Source organism: Triturus cristatus, chromosome 4_1, assembly GCF_964204655.1.
Source record: "Triturus cristatus chromosome 4_1, aTriCri1.1, whole genome shotgun sequence".
NCBI lineage: Eukaryota > Metazoa > Chordata > Amphibia > Caudata > Salamandridae > Triturus > Triturus cristatus.
The window spans coordinates 910,848,040-910,863,427 of NC_140585.1; the positions used below are offsets into that span (position 1 = coordinate 910,848,040).

Sequence of the window (15,388 nt, forward strand, 5' to 3'; positions counted from 1 at the left end):
AAAATGAATGTGTCCTCATGTAACGCAACTGGTGCTCATGTAATGCGCTCTGATACCCGATACCTTCGGGTCAAGTTTGCGCTATGTAAAACTCTGTAAAAAAAAATATATATATATATATATTTCTGTTTTATGTTTTACAAATGAATGACTGCTCTTTGGTCATTTCAGATTCAGACAACGCTGCCATTACATCGCGCTCCTTTTACAACGCAGTTGTTACAACAACCGCGTTGTTAGAACGCGATACCGTTACATCTCAAGTCATTAGATTAACTTGCTGTAGGGGGAGCTCTAACCTAAGGAATAATATAATTTACTATTCCAACACTTTCCCGAATGTTGCGCATGCTGGAGTTCGAATAGTAAATTATACTATTCTTAAATATAGCGCGCCCCTACAGCAAGTCAATCTAATGAATTGCGATGTAAAGGTATTGCGTTGTAATAGAACGCGATGTAATAGCATGCGTTGTAACATGCTATATTCGTTCTGACCAACATATGAGAGACGTTTGTTGTGCAATTCTAAGACAGTGAGATTTTTATTTATCGTTCTAAATGCCTCTCTTCTAAATCAGGTCATCTTAAAAGATATAACTTATCTGGAGATTGAGTTTATAGCGTGTTATTACTATTTCATACTGTATTTGAGTTCTAATTCATTTACTGGCTGGAATTTTCGCTTATGCAACTAGGATCTCTAAATCGAATACAGTAGTCCTCAGCTTAGAAACAGCAGTGGTAAATAACATTATCCACCATACAAACTGCCCAGTAACCACTTCCTGCACAGAACCCAGGGAAAAGGTAGGGATGGTTATAAAAAACATTAACAGAACTGAAAAATCCAGGGTCCAGATGAAAGGATGACTTGAAGCTGGACTCAAGGTTGAACATAAGATTTATTCTTAAAGGAAAGATCCCACCCAGGCAGGTCATGTCATTGTATCAACCACTTCTTCTTGTTTGAACCATAACATTATACTAGCATAGTTAGGCAGCAAGAGTGGAGCATAGGACATACATACATTCTAGAGTAACCATGGCATCAGAACAACAATAGGCAGATGCCACAAGAACCCACTAACAAGGTGGGCAGAGAACATACTTACATCTGGTCCATTGGGTACATTTTAGCCATGTAACTAGGATACTTGACATCATATCTCAGTTTTGCTACTTTTCCTAAATATGCTGAGCACAAACATTATATTCCTAAGTTGAACAGGGCCCATAACCCATAAGCATTTCCCTTGGAAGGGCAGTCCCTCTGCATTTCCATCAGAATCACTGCCACCCCAATTGTGATTTAGTGGCAAAGTTGCAAACTGTGGAACCAAGAGACATGTTTTTTTCATCCCGGCCTCCCAGTTAGCAATTTGCGTCCTTTCGGACAACCACTCTTTGAACTTTTTCATATGCTCCCTTTTGCAAGATTGGGAGCATTTGGAATCACTGTAAAGCTTCTAATAACTGTGTGCTTATAGAAAGTGTATGGCTATTACCTGGTGGAGCACGGCAGTGCCCGGTTTCATAGTATATTCACCAAAATGTAATTATGTGGTAAATTAATCGCCCTTGCAACACGTAGCAGTGTTTTGCGCTCTCAGGTTTACTACTTTAACAAACTGTTTGTTCCTGGGCAAATCATACTGATACCCGTGTCTCTGCTCACTGATCTGATAACATGTGAGCACATTGAAACAGCCTTAACGGGAGAAACAAACAGCAAGTGCATACTCCCAGGACAGATCCCCAGCATGGTTTTCATTCACACACTTTAGGGCTGTTTACCAGCAGAGGGGTGTGTTGGCGTCTCTAAAGCTGGAGGTGCTCTGAAGCTTTATTGTGCAGGACCCTCGTGCTGCAGCTCTTCAGTCCCAGCCACAGTCAGGCTCCTCTTTCACAGCTCACAAGTGGCTGAAAGAATGCAAGTAGCTAGTTGAGAATGGAGGGTAACAGAAATATGGGACAAGTGTGTTTCTCCATCAGAATCTAAATAATACTTTGATCAAAAAACAATAATGTTTAGATACATTTCTAAAGGAACGCTCATAATATTTCAGAGAACTCCTGGTTTGCCAAACAATCCTGACCTTCCACTGGGTGTAGGTCCGTAAGGAGTGGTTATGAAATGTTCTATAGGAAACCTTTGTAGAATGACTGTGTACTCTACACAAATAGGATGATACTGTATATGCTAGAGTGCTCGCACCACAAAGTGCATGCAAGTAACATGGCCATATATAAAGACAGGTCCAGGAGCTATGCATATGCTCTGACTCCCAACATTGCAGACCGAGCCAACAGGCATGCCAGGGTACACATTCTCCACTTCTTCTAGTCTCCTCTGCTTTAGAGGATCAGTGACGGACCAGAAACTGTGACTGGTGGGTCTCTTTAGTGGCACTCCAATTATCTCTCAATTGTGGTTGCTGTTTCCAAACAACTGCAGGTTCTTTGGCATACCTAAGCCTTGAGCTTGCTTTTGTTCGTGGTAGTTCTGTTTGCGTGTCATGAAGCTACAGTCTAGTCATGGTCAATAAGGACTGGACTGACCGTAGCAGGCATCGCGTGATTCCCGGGGAGCCTGGAAGATTGGGGGCCAGTTTTGGAGCGGTGGGGGCCAGTTTGGTTACTGGGGGGCGGTTTTGCAGCAGTCCTGCAATATCTGCCCCAGTAACAAAAGCAGCAGTACTGGGGGCCGATTTAGTTAAGCAGCAGTGCTTCACACTTCCACCCACACCCACCCCTACCCCCAGTGGACAGTCTGATAAAATTGCCAGGGCTGATTTGGGTTCTCAGTCCGGCCCTGTGGGCAACTGTGCACGAAGGTCACAATATGTAGCAGCCTTAGAGCACAAGCTCACACAGCCACAAGAAGGCACCAGACAGCAACAAAAGGACAACAACAAAAACATTTTTTTGCTAGAGAAAAATATGCCTGAGCATTTAAGTGAGATGGAAAGTCTAAAAAGGCGTTTGGATGGCATATCCCCCCGCACCGAGATATTTTTTTTGAAAACAATGGGCTCAGATAGTGCATTTTACAGCAAATATTTCATAAGTATTTGTTAAAGACCAAAGGCTTACCAAGTGTGGTCCTCCTAAATTCTGCATTGCTGAAAGCCCTCCCTCATACTCTGCTAAACCTCCTCAGTACCACTGCCCCACCTACTCTTATATTCTTCATTACATTAAGAGGCAAATTTATATGTTCCTTTTGCCCTTCAATCCCCTGTACTTATCAGTCCCTTCTCAGCCTGTGCTATACAGCCTCTTATCTCCTGAGCTCCACAAGTGCCCGAAACCTTTATATTTCTGACTGTACCAAACTCCTTCCAGTCCTGCACCAACTTCATCAGTCTCTGAACAGCCTCTACTCTCAAGCCCTCGACCTTTGAGTTCCTCTGACACCCCCAACCCTCTTCAGATACTGGTGCACCTTGTCCTCCCTGCCATTCACTAAATTTGCAGGTTGGTCACGGGATCCCTTTAAGAGGAGATGGCCTCCCCGGTTCCACTGTTCAGCCCAGCCTCTAAACTCGTCCAGCGGTCACACGGTCTCAATCTCGCGCTCTTCGTCTTTCACTCACGTTTAGTCACTTGCTTTTCACTCAGTCTCTCACTCCCACTCACTCTCATTCATTCATTCATTGCCTCACTCACTTTCACCCCTCAATTTCGGTCTCTCTGTATCAGGCAGCACAGCATTTGACAGATTTTTCATGACAGTGTAGCACTTCAGGTCCTCTTCAGCTGATGAAGGCGAGTCCATGCACCAGCTCCCTCCCTTTGAAGCACCACATGAATGAAGTTTTCAGTCACATATACCATGTAATTGACAGCACAGGTTTGACTTGGCCCTGCGCTGTCAGTCACATGGGTCCCATGCTCTCCATGCCAATGGAATCAAGCTATCCTGGCTGAAGAGGGGTGAAACCCCAAAACCGGTCCTTGGATGCTTGTTTCCAGTCCAGGGAGGACCTGGCTTGGCAGTTCGGGTTGGACTGTTTCCATGAGGCACAGGGTCAAGACTGAGTTGCATATGGCTGGGTTCAAACTGGAATGGCAAGGTGAGCAAAAAAACGATGGATTTAGGCCCAGATCTCTGTACTGGGGTGAATGTATGACATTGTTCTGCATTCTGTCCATCAACTGTTATCTTTGCATTTGTACCTGCACTTGAGTCACATTAAACGCTGATTTCCTGTTGGGAATGGAACGCAGTAGACGTGGAGAGTGGCGCAATGAACACAAAACGCACCGAAGTGTGATTAAAAGTACTTCCTTTCCTTGAAAAGATATGCACTGGACTGGACTGGAGGTTGGAGCTATTGTGTCTGTTGGTTGAATTTTGATTGCTGAGCTCCAGCACCACATACTCTCCGAAGCATGCAACATATCACACTCATTACCGAAATTCACATGTTTAAGGGGTTGTACTTGGCCCACTTCGAAAATCCCATGGTAAACAACCCAAACCCCCAGGGTTGGTACAAACTAGTCCAGTCTGTACTGGGCTCGTCCCCCCACCACCACAGCCCTACTAACCAGTGTGCATTCGGAGAGTATCCCTCCTCCTTTCTGAGCTTCCTTGATGCTTTGGCTACCTTCCTATTTTATTGAACAGCGTCTCATATTTAGGGTGAGCTTGAAGGATCCTTCAGGATGAAGAGCATCTTAGGAATCCAGAATATATTCAGAGTACTGAAGTAGTGTAGGTATGAATTACTACTACAGTTTCAACAGTGAACAGAGAAGGTAACAATAGAGGTTATGTTTTGGTTTCAACTGACTATGGCCTTAGTTACAACTAGAAATGCCTCTATCAATCAATGTGAAATTGAAACATTCTAAACACACGTGTGAGTGTCAGGTATAAAATGCCTTGATGTGATCTGCTCACATCTGGGTGAGATAATTGTAACTGGATCCGAATCAATGAGAATCTGGGTGTGTGCATATATACTTAGGAGTGGTTGAATCATCTATAAAAGCTCTTGCTTTTAGAAGGTGAGCAGAGAGATCAGACAGCTGAATAAAAGATGTTGAAGCTGGATAAAAGCCAAAATAACAGAAAAATTGGCAGCACATTAGGAGAGTGAAATTGAATCTCTTAGAATGCAACAGATCTGGAATGAGAAACCTCAGTGGGTCATATCTGTTCACTTGCCATAATCAAGGTATGAAAAGGAATGCAAGTGTGTATGTGAGTATTTTGCCTTGGATTAGCATTACTGATAACATAACTAGAACAAAGCCCAATTAGAAGAGGGCTTAAGGATCTGGATCTTTGTGTTTCGGGTGGCTGTAGGCGTTGACCATGATTACCTCATCCTCGTTACCATCAAAAATTAGGCTGGTCTTGACTGTGACGATGGTTGTTAAAGTGGAGTGAACTTCCTCTGCAGCGGTTGTGAGGTTGATACCTAAGTTGCCAGCCCACCTGATAGGTGATATTGAGAATGCTTGACAGCTGGTGTGGAAAAACTCAAGCAGGCTCTGTAGTTGGGGCGGTTTGGCCAGCCAGGTTTCATGAAGCAGAATTATATCAAAGGATTGAATGTACAGAAGGAACTCTGCATCCATAACTTTACTTGCCACGCCACTAATATTTTATGAGCACAAACGGAGGGTGGGTTTGCTCTGCATGAGTGGCACACTCTAGTCCAGATTTTGTCCCTGGTGGCCATTGAGGCCACTGATGGTTCTGGAGACCCACCTGAGATCACAGTGCAGATTTGGTTGCTGTGGTGGAGGGTAAGGTCGACTATGCCCGTCGTTGGGCCCCACCTCCTTGTAGGAGACTGTCGCCAGGCTCCCATGAGTACAGAGCAGGTGGTTTTTGTTGCGCAGATAGTTGCGCTGCCCTCGTTGGGGAGTGGGGTAGCCTGTGTTGTAGTGGAGTAATGTTTATGCCCCACGCCTTGATTGTTTGTTGTTCAGCTAGTACTTTTCAGGCAATTGATGGTGATCGCCAGGTGGTCTTGGTGACTCCACGCGCTGACATGGCTTGTAGCCTAATGAACTATCACGAGAAAGTCAGTTGACCTTAAGTCTGCTGCGGTTGGAATGGTTTAGAACAGCAGTAGAATATTGACTCTGTTCAGGACATCACAGTTGCCTCTTGACTTATACCTGGGTTTAAAAAGCAGGATACAAGAGTCCAGATGTGAGTTAGAAAAATGGGTAGGATGGCCCCGCCCGCTGGGGTACTGGCTGGCTGATCCGGTTGTTGTTGGCAGATTTTGCTCTGCTCCGCTAAGAGTGCTATGACCTGCCGGCAGAGTCAAGTAGTTTGCTTGTGGGGGCCCGACGTCTGCTAGCTCTTAGCGGGACAAACCTTCTGTGCTGGAGTCCCTGGTTGGCAAGCCCCATTTGCTCCCAGGCAGTGTTTAAGAGCCTGAGTCAGGAATGGCCGCTGTTGAGGTAGAGAGGCTTGTGAGCTCTGTCCTTGCTGCCGTTGGCTCTCTACAGGGTGATATAGTTCCTCTGGCTGCTGCCAGGTTCCTTGCTGGGCTCCCCTCCTGAGCTGGATTGTTGGCAGGGGAGTGAGGAGAGGGGGCAGGGTTTTTGTTAGGCTGTGAGGTCTGTGTGAGCTTGTGGTGTTCACTGAGGAGTGAATTGGAAGACCACTGTTCGTGTGTGCGGTGGACCTCTTGTCCTCACGTGATGATGGGTTCGATACTTCCCGCACATCTGAACTCCTGAGCTTTTGGTGGGGGTCAATAGACCGGTAGCTCCTGGACTGTCCAGTAATTGGGGGGCTGGACTGAAGGGTGTGTCCTCTGAATGGGTTTGTTGTGGTCAGAAGAGGAGGTAGGCGGCAGGTTGATTTGTGGCTGTTTTCTTCCAGCCCTTACTCCTTTGCATCCATTTTTGTTTTGCGTTTTGAGCTGAGAAAATCTCAGGCAGTGAGGGTATGACGGCAGGGGTTTGTTGAAGATCTGCAATAGGAAAACGGGCAGCTCCCCCGGGCAGGCTCCCAGTGTTTGGTGTTGAGTGTTTGTAAGAGTAGATGGCTCCAGGCGTGGCTCCCTGTGGTCTGGTGAAGTTGGGCCAGGAGTACCCTCACTGGTGGTGGACTCTTTTGTGAGTTCATTAAGGACATTGTTGAGCATGAAGGCAAGAGCAGACAGTTTATCCACAATCGGGCAGCACCTGCAGATCAATTTTGCCTCGGACTATGCCCATTTTATTAGTGAATTGAGGTCCCCCAGCTTCTCATCTATGCCTGCGACAGAGAGCCAATGTGTTAGGTAGGGTCAGCTGAATGTCCATCTTGTTGAGACTGGTACTGAAGGGCCTCCACTGACTGTTGCATGGTGTTTAGGAGGGATGTCCACGCAGTACCAGTCTTGGGCACAGCCGCTCTGCCTGAATTGGCCCTACTCCTAGTGTACGATTCCAGCCCTGCTCTGTGGTCTTGGGCAGCGGCTGAGGGGGAGGGTTCCTGTGATGAATCCAGCTAGTAAGAGACCAACATTTCTGCCCACTCCTGGGTGCCCAGAAATGAGAGGACCCCCTGCTCATCCACCTGGTGTTCTTGGTCTTTGGGGTCCTCTTGGGGCTCTGTGTGTTCTGTGCTCATGTGGTAGTAAGTATGGTGTGCCGATTTTTTGACGGTGGGCCATGAAAGGGTTTTGGAGCAGTTGGACTGATGTGTTGGCCACCTAGGCCTTGGCCATGCTGTGGTCCCGAGTAGGGGCTAGGAGTCTTCTTGGTGGCGTGTCAGTTTTTCTGCCTGGATGGCTCAGTTTGTTAGCACTGGTGCCGCCCCTGGTTTCCTGCAGCGTGTCTGATCTCTAGGCTTCACCGTGTAGGCTGGGGAGTAGCATGCGCTAATGCTGGGGCGCTGTCACCCTTGTGGGTGCTTCCAGCGCGTTGTGGGACTTAGAGTTCATGAGAGCCACATCTGCTTGCCTCTTGCGATTGTAGAGGCTGTAGGGGCTGAAGTGGTGGCTGCAAGCCTTGCATTACGCTGCTGGTTGAAAAGATGGTGGAGTCTGCATCTTTCAGAAAGAAGGACTTTGAGCAGATTTTTGGATGGAAGGGGTGAGGCGTCTCTTGACGAAGGCAACCAACTCATCTATGCTCCTGCTCAATGTGTCCTGTGGCCCTGATCGAACATTACTAGGGGCCGGTGGCTGCACTGGTCCCCTTTCTTTTGCAGATTGTCTTTTTTTGCACTTTGCTGGAAGGGGCTGGTCCCCTGGTTTTTCCTGACCTCACAGAGATTTGGTTGGCAGTCCCCCGGTGGTGAGAGTATCCCTGTCATACGTCTCCTCGGCTTTGATGCTTTTCTTAGCTAACATGCTTGCTTTGTGCTTGCTTGCCTTTACTTTAACTTTTAGTTTCGATTTTACGTTTTGAAGTGATTTCGGAAAGAGCTAACTGGTATTGGTTTGGTGCTGAGGTGTCAGCCTTGGAGGTTGAGGTCTCATTTCTCATCTGTCACATGGTGCTTGTGGTGCCAGCTTCTTGGTGCGGGTGTCTCAAGGCCCAGACAGTTCAGCAATGCTTCACCCCTCCTGTGAGCTGCCAGAATACCGTGGCGCCTTATTGAAACAGGATGAGGGCACGTACATGCACGTCTTGTTGTTGGCCTGGGGAGGCTAAAGAAGGGGCTGGGGTGAGTGCAGGGCAGAGATTGGGCGGTGATTAAGTCATGTTTAGATGTTGGGGAGAGGCAGCATGGAGATAGCGGAGAAAAACACGGCTCAGCAGTGCGTCGGACGGCTGCCGGGGGGCAGTGTGGGTTGTGCCTTGATGGATCAGATCACCCATTCACCTGCACACTGTGCCCAAACGGTCCAGTCAAGTTCGGTCGAGGCTTATTGGCCTCAATATCAGGTTCCCCTGACCCCGCCTCAGCACCAGAGGCCCCCAGCTCAGCTCCCCCGCTGCCACTTCTCGCTCACACTCGACCGTGACTGCGCCCCTCTGCTCCCTCGCAATAATCCTCACTCTGAGTTACCCTCGTGCATGGACTCAGATGTAAAAATAACAGGTATTTTTATACATATTTTAACACTAAGAACTTCGTAATTGGGTAAGTACTTTGAGATATAAATCTGTACAGGTAAGTAAATATGTAACACAAATGCGTTTTTACGCGACAATGTTTTCCTACGGAGAAAGAAACATGTACTGCATACAGGTACTTGCAATCATATTTCAGGAGTCCTCTTTAGTATTTAAAGTGCTAGGGGACCATGGTCCAAAGAACCACACCAGTTGGAGTGTCCCTGCCCTGGAGTGTCCGGGTGCACAGGTGCTGGATGGGTTGGTAGCCTTGGGCGCTACATCATAGGCAAAGAGGGGGGCCACCTTAAAACAGGCTACAGAGGGGGACTTGGGGACAACAAGGGGCTCAGTTTGTGAGGATCCTGGGAGCAGGGGGGCACAGTCTGTTGTCGAGGACCCAGGCAGAGGAGCTTCGGTGCAGAGGGTTTTGGTCAGCTAGGCCCCTGTGTGAAAGGCGCTTGTGGTTCTCATCGGAACTGCAAAGAGGGACAAAAGAGGGCAGGTGGGCCACTCTGGTGCTGGCTCTGTGATGCTGATGTCCCTCGTCATCTGGTTGGTCTTTGCAGCGTTGGAGTCCGAATAGGACTTCAAACAAGCTTTGGTTGCTACAAGAGGTCTGGTAAGCCGGGTATTGGTGCAGTGCAGCTCCTGGGGGTCTTAGCATCTTCGCACTTGGTGAGGAGACAGATCGGACCTTTAGGAGCAGAGTGACCTCCTCCTGGGTGGCTGCTGTGACGGTGGACATGGAGCTCAGCAAAACTGTGAACCGGACGTTGCAGTTGGTGCCTGCAGGTTGCAGGGAAGTGGCTCCTCCACTTCAAAGGAGATGCTGATGGCTTGGCGAAGTGCTAGCAGCCCTCCAAGGCTTTTGGAGGATGCACAGATTCAGGCCGAGAACCGTTGTCATGATTGTCAGGACAGGAGCAGGCAGACAGGGATTGGCACCAAAGTCCACCGGTAGTACGCAGTTCTCGCTTCTTTGGCACTTCCTGGTCCTCTGAGTTCCTGGTGTCAGAAGGCCACCGATATACTGATTTTAGAGGCATGAAGGGTAGCAGCAAATGGGCTACTTACTCTCAGGGTCACTACACCCCCTGTATGACCACTTCCTGTGGGGAGTGGGCATAACCATATCCCAGAGTTGCTAATTCCACCAAAACAAGATGGTGGAATCCTTCTCTAATGGAGCACATCAGACAGCCCACCTTAGGGGTGTGACTTGCCTGGTAGTGCAGCACACCACCTTGCATAGCTATGTTCTAGTCTGTCCTGGTGCCAAATGGGCCTCAGGGCAGGGGGTGTCATCTCCCAGGTCTGGGGGAAGCCGGGGTTGCATATCAAAAGCAGCAGTGGCTTTGAAGCCTTTGTCCTTGGTATGCAGATTTACTAGCCATCCTGCTGGAGGAGATGTACATATTTCCTGCCAGAGCAGGCATTGCTACTGACCTCTGAGGGCCCTCCAAGATGTTAGAAACGCGCCTGTGGTGGCCGGTTGGAAGATACCATTCAGCCAGCACACTAAGAGGCTGGTAGGTTTTCAGGGGGAACCTCTACTGGCACCAGGATTTATTAAGACAAGAGGTTTGATGCCAAACACCATAGGTTTCAGTGAAACCATCATGTAGCTGGGGAACTCATAATGATTAGTGCACAGTACATATACGTAAGATGGCTTACATGTTCACTTGTACTATCTAGCAATTGTACTAGACAGAAGAGGGGCATATCTGCTCATGCAGATATGTCCTCACATGTAATTTAATGCACCCTGCCTTAGGGCTATAGGCCCGATGTAGGGGTGACTTGCATATATTAAATTATTGCATGAAGTATCTGTGGGCATTGCAGATCGGGTGTGTGCCATGTCGTGTTTTCACATCCTGCAATGGCAGTCTGCATGAGTTTGGTGGTGGGTCCCTTAGGGCGACAATTCATGCTGCAGCCCTTAGGGACAGTCTTTAGTACTTATGCCCTCGGTACCAAAGGTACCATTTACTAGGGACTTCTAGAGCTGCTAAAGGTCTTGCCAAATGGGGAACGATTGAGCAGTTACCTTGTTTTCGGGAAAGAGCACTGGCGGAAGGGACCTGGCTAGCAGGACCCAGAGAAATTTACTCAAAATTGCATCAAATTCCAGGCAAAAAGTGGCGGTGACCATTTCAAAAAGGGATTTTTTTGCTAAATTTACAAAGAGAAACTAAAACTGTAATTATTCAGATGTGCAAATGTGGAAAGGCGATGGGTACACCATATTGGGATGGAGTTGGAGATGCTCCCCAACCTAAACAGAGCAAAGCAAATTTTGTTGCACATAGGGAAGCAGACCAGAACAATAAATGATAGAAATGGTCACAACATAAGCAGGTTTACCTTAACTAAAATTGTATCCCAAACATTGTGGACACATTCAGTAATCATGACTTTTTCCGAAATATAAAAAGATCTACAATGTTCAACTATGAAACAAAAATGTAAGGTTTATACAGTAAGACATATCAAGTGGTCAACAGGCGAGTAACGTCTACATCACCAAACTGTGTGGTTTTACTCTAAACGGAAAATAAGTCACTACTGAGGAGCTAAACTTATCAAAGTTAAGGCAAGAGAAATAAATTAGGTAGTATACATGGTTTAGTACTAAAAGCCAAAACCTTAGGTTTATATCTCTATGTACGTATGTGGAATCTATATGATGTGAGCCTAGCTGTGAGGAAGAAGAGTGATGAACATGCTAAAAGGTACAAATGCGCTCAACAGTTTATTGGAGAAGTAGATGGGTACTGGGAGCAGAAATGGCCACCAACCAGTTTTACAAGTGTATTAATCTGAGAATACAGTCTTTTATCTAGAAGTTTTGAAAACATGGGTGGTTGGATGCTTGTGTTACATTCCAGTCTACTGTTTATGACCAAAATACCCAACGGCCTGACACCTAAATGTGCACGTAGTATGAATTAAGTGGAATACTTTCTTTGGATGTGCTTGATTCAAATGGCGTGCAAATAAATCCTCATCAGGCCTCCGAAGCTTGAATGCCTTTTGGGGCTCTGTTCCACATTGCCAGCAAACCTGAACAGTTTATTCTCGCAGGACAAAATTATGTAATAAACAAAACTTAATGCATCTACTGAGTAGGGAGGCAGATAGTCTGTCCCAGCTACTGACTTGATATTTGTTTTACATGCCCTCGTGAAACCTGCCATATCCTAATTCCAAAGAGAAGAAAACCACAATTCAACCCCAAAGAGGAACTGAAAAACATGCCAGAGATTTTTCATGTTATTTTTAGTATTGTAAAAAGCAGCCCAGTATTCAGTTGAACAAAGAAAAAAGGCATGTCAATCAGTAAAAACAAAAATATATAAATAAGAACTTGCTTTATTTTCACAATTTTCTTTACAAAATATTTATATTTGTTAAACAGCAAGTTTAATTGTTTATTCAAAAAATATTGGAAGTAAAATGTACTCTTTAAAACAAACTGTACAGTTCAAATGGGAAGGTCAGCTAAAGGCAAGTGGAGAGGAATAGGATCCTTAAAAGAAAGGGCTACTGTCATAAGGAGATGCCACATTGACCCTCGGAAGACGGACTTTTTGACATAGAAGTAGAAATACAAAGTGCGGCAGAAAAGGACCACAAATATTAATGACCACCAGAGATCCAAAAAGGCTTTCAGAAAATAGTTGAACATCTGTGGCGAGATGTAATGGATTTAAGATATTAATAAGAGTTGTATGCAGGGGTCACCAATCTGCATGATGGTAGGAAGAAAGAATGAGGCTTCCTCTGTTATTCAGGATTTGCCGCTTACATATTGGCACCCTGGAAGTTCATACTTCGCCTGGGCTCCGTACATATGCCAACCCTTTTTCAATTTCCATCTCTCTCGAGTCTGTGAGCCATAGCAGATTAAACTGGAAGTTGGTTTACAGCTTACTTTGACATCCAGCATCTGAGATTTTCTAAGCATTTCCAAACAAAGCCCATGGAGATAGAACGTTAGACAGAGCTTACTAAATTCAGTCGCACTTGGGTGAAAGACTATGTACAACTGAGGGCTAACAATCTTTAAAGTCTGTCTTCACGATCTCTCTCCCAGATAGGACTTTTACTGTCTGCAGCAAGAACAGGCTTTCTCAAGATCTGTCCATATGCCTTCAATCGTCAAACCACTTGCTTCTCGTGCCCGCTGTCGCAGCCTTAGGGTTCCCCAGTATTTTCTTCTTGTACTGCTCTACCAGCTGGTTGAACCGTGTCTCTGCCTTATTCAGCGTTGGTTTCTTCTTCTTTGCAGATGCCTGTAAGAGAAACATAACGCTGACACTTATGCATAACCCTGACCTTTGTGCATAATCCTGATAATCCGGACCCTTACCTTTTTTTGAACCCTGAACCCTTACTTATTTCATTCTCTATTTCTAGATGAAGGTCTATTTAACCATATATTAGTTTACAAGTTCGTTATATCCTTCTAAAATTTAAATTGGTTGTTAAACAGTTGGTTTACAATATTTTGTTATTAGGGTATTAATGACCCTGGCTTCTTTAGAATGAGACCTGTGGATATCGATCTAAACCACCAAACAGCCATATATCCCTTCACCCAGACCCTCGGAAACTGCCAGTAAAGCATTTCCTCCCTTTTACAAATTAGCATCTCCAGAGCGAATAGTTTAGTAGGGCATCCTTCACAACTAACTGTTGATGCACCACTTCGAAGGATAAAGACTAATGAGGGGCTTTTTAGAAGAATATGTTGGGATGCCACTTCATCCAGCAGGTGGTCCTGCAGATGACCCTGACAGACAAGATGAAGACCAGAAAGGTCAAAGCTGTATAAATGCCATGAATAAATAAGTGAAAGCATTAATGTCCTATGCCTCCATTCATAGTAGTTATTCTAGACAACAATGGTCCCTAGAAGGAAGAATTTTTGAGAACGAAATGATGATAGACTCAGTGGTTACTATATTGGTTTTACTTGCCCAGCCGGACAGAGGTCTAATATTTACTTTTAAACAATTTTAAAACAATTAGTACAGACAGTACATAAAGTAGGACACAAGTCTGTGTCCTACTTAGCCATGAGGTACAAGAGAGAACGGCAAACAACAGGAGGCTCAGGCAATGCTAATTGGTTTGTTTCACATGAGTATACACAGAATTGTGAGGAACAGATCGCAAAAAACACCTTTACAGAGAAATAAGTAAGTTTTTTCGTATAAGGTGTATCAAGGTGTTGACGGCGTTTCGAACCATGGAGAGAATGGATGGTTCATCATCAGGACATAAGGTACAGGCTTGTTAGGTAGAGCCTATTAGCCTGAAGGGAAAGTGTGGAAGGAAAATACATCAAAGAGGCAATTTGGGTATAGATGCTTAGATGTCAAGAAGTTAAAAGACAACGCGGTTTTAAACTCAGGAAGGTGTGGAGTGAAGAAAGGTGAGTGGTAGTGAGTTGCGTAGTTAAGGAGCGGTACTGGAAGGGATAGGGTACGTGGTACCGCGGATTAAGGAAAAGCGTATGACCTATCACGGTGGCTAATTAGGCCAAAAGCGTACAGTGCTTGTGCGAGCAGCAACGGCAAATAGGAACCATCCTGGGGAAGATGTGAATAGGATCAGTTAGACGCTACGAAAACGTAGAATAAGAATAATTTATACTCCAAAAGGAAGTGATCCGCTAGAATCAGACCCGACCCAACCCCCCCCCCCCCCCCCCCCCCCCCCCCTCAAGGAGAGGACGTGGCAGATAGCCACGCTGGAACAACAACCCCCCAGGGGAACGCCAGACAAGACAAAAGTTCAATCAATGGTAAACTCACCATTGGACTCCAGCATTGACAATAATAACATGACCATCCCCATCTTTAACCTCTCCACTCATGAACTATCCAGTAATGAAATTTCGATCCTCAGCAAAGGGTTATCTTTTGTCCCTACTACTTACCCAAATTTTCTAGAGTTACAATCAGAATTACTTCAGGTTTTTTACAAAATAAGACTACATAGCTACTTCTTGCTGAATCCCAGTCCTACTAAAACATCTAACACCATTCAGACCTCCTTCAACTTTTTTCCAACATGATCCCGAGTGAAATCATCACATTTGAGAAATTGGTCCTCAAAGAAGTATCGCGGTTCTAGAATATCTCTATGAGTGAAAAAACAACCATATCAACCCTACGTGAAAATAGTAGCCTAGTTATTAAACCTGCTGACAAGGGTGGTGGCATTGTGCTTCAGACAACCAATCAATACAAAGAGGAGCTTAACCGTCAACTTTCCAACACAGATCACTACTGCAGGCTCCCAACAAACCCAACGAAAGAGATACAAACCCTAATAAAAC

The 15,388-nt window shown here is 45.7% G+C and overlaps 1 protein-coding gene across 2 annotated transcripts in view; it reads right to left on the bottom strand.

Moving 5' to 3' along the window:
* Nucleotides 1-12,395: 12,395 nt before the first annotated feature.
* RBM28 (RNA binding motif protein 28) overlaps nucleotides 12,396-15,388 on the bottom strand; it is an 88,153-nt gene continuing 85,160 nt past the window's right edge. For both annotated transcript variants that reach the window (XM_085653691.1, XM_085653690.1), the window contains exon 19: nucleotides 12,396-13,334. In XM_085653691.1, coding sequence (XP_085509817.1) covers nucleotides 13,194-13,334 — 141 coding nt within the window. In that variant the 3' untranslated portion in view covers nucleotides 12,396-13,193. The remainder of the gene's footprint in view (nucleotides 13,335-15,388) is intronic.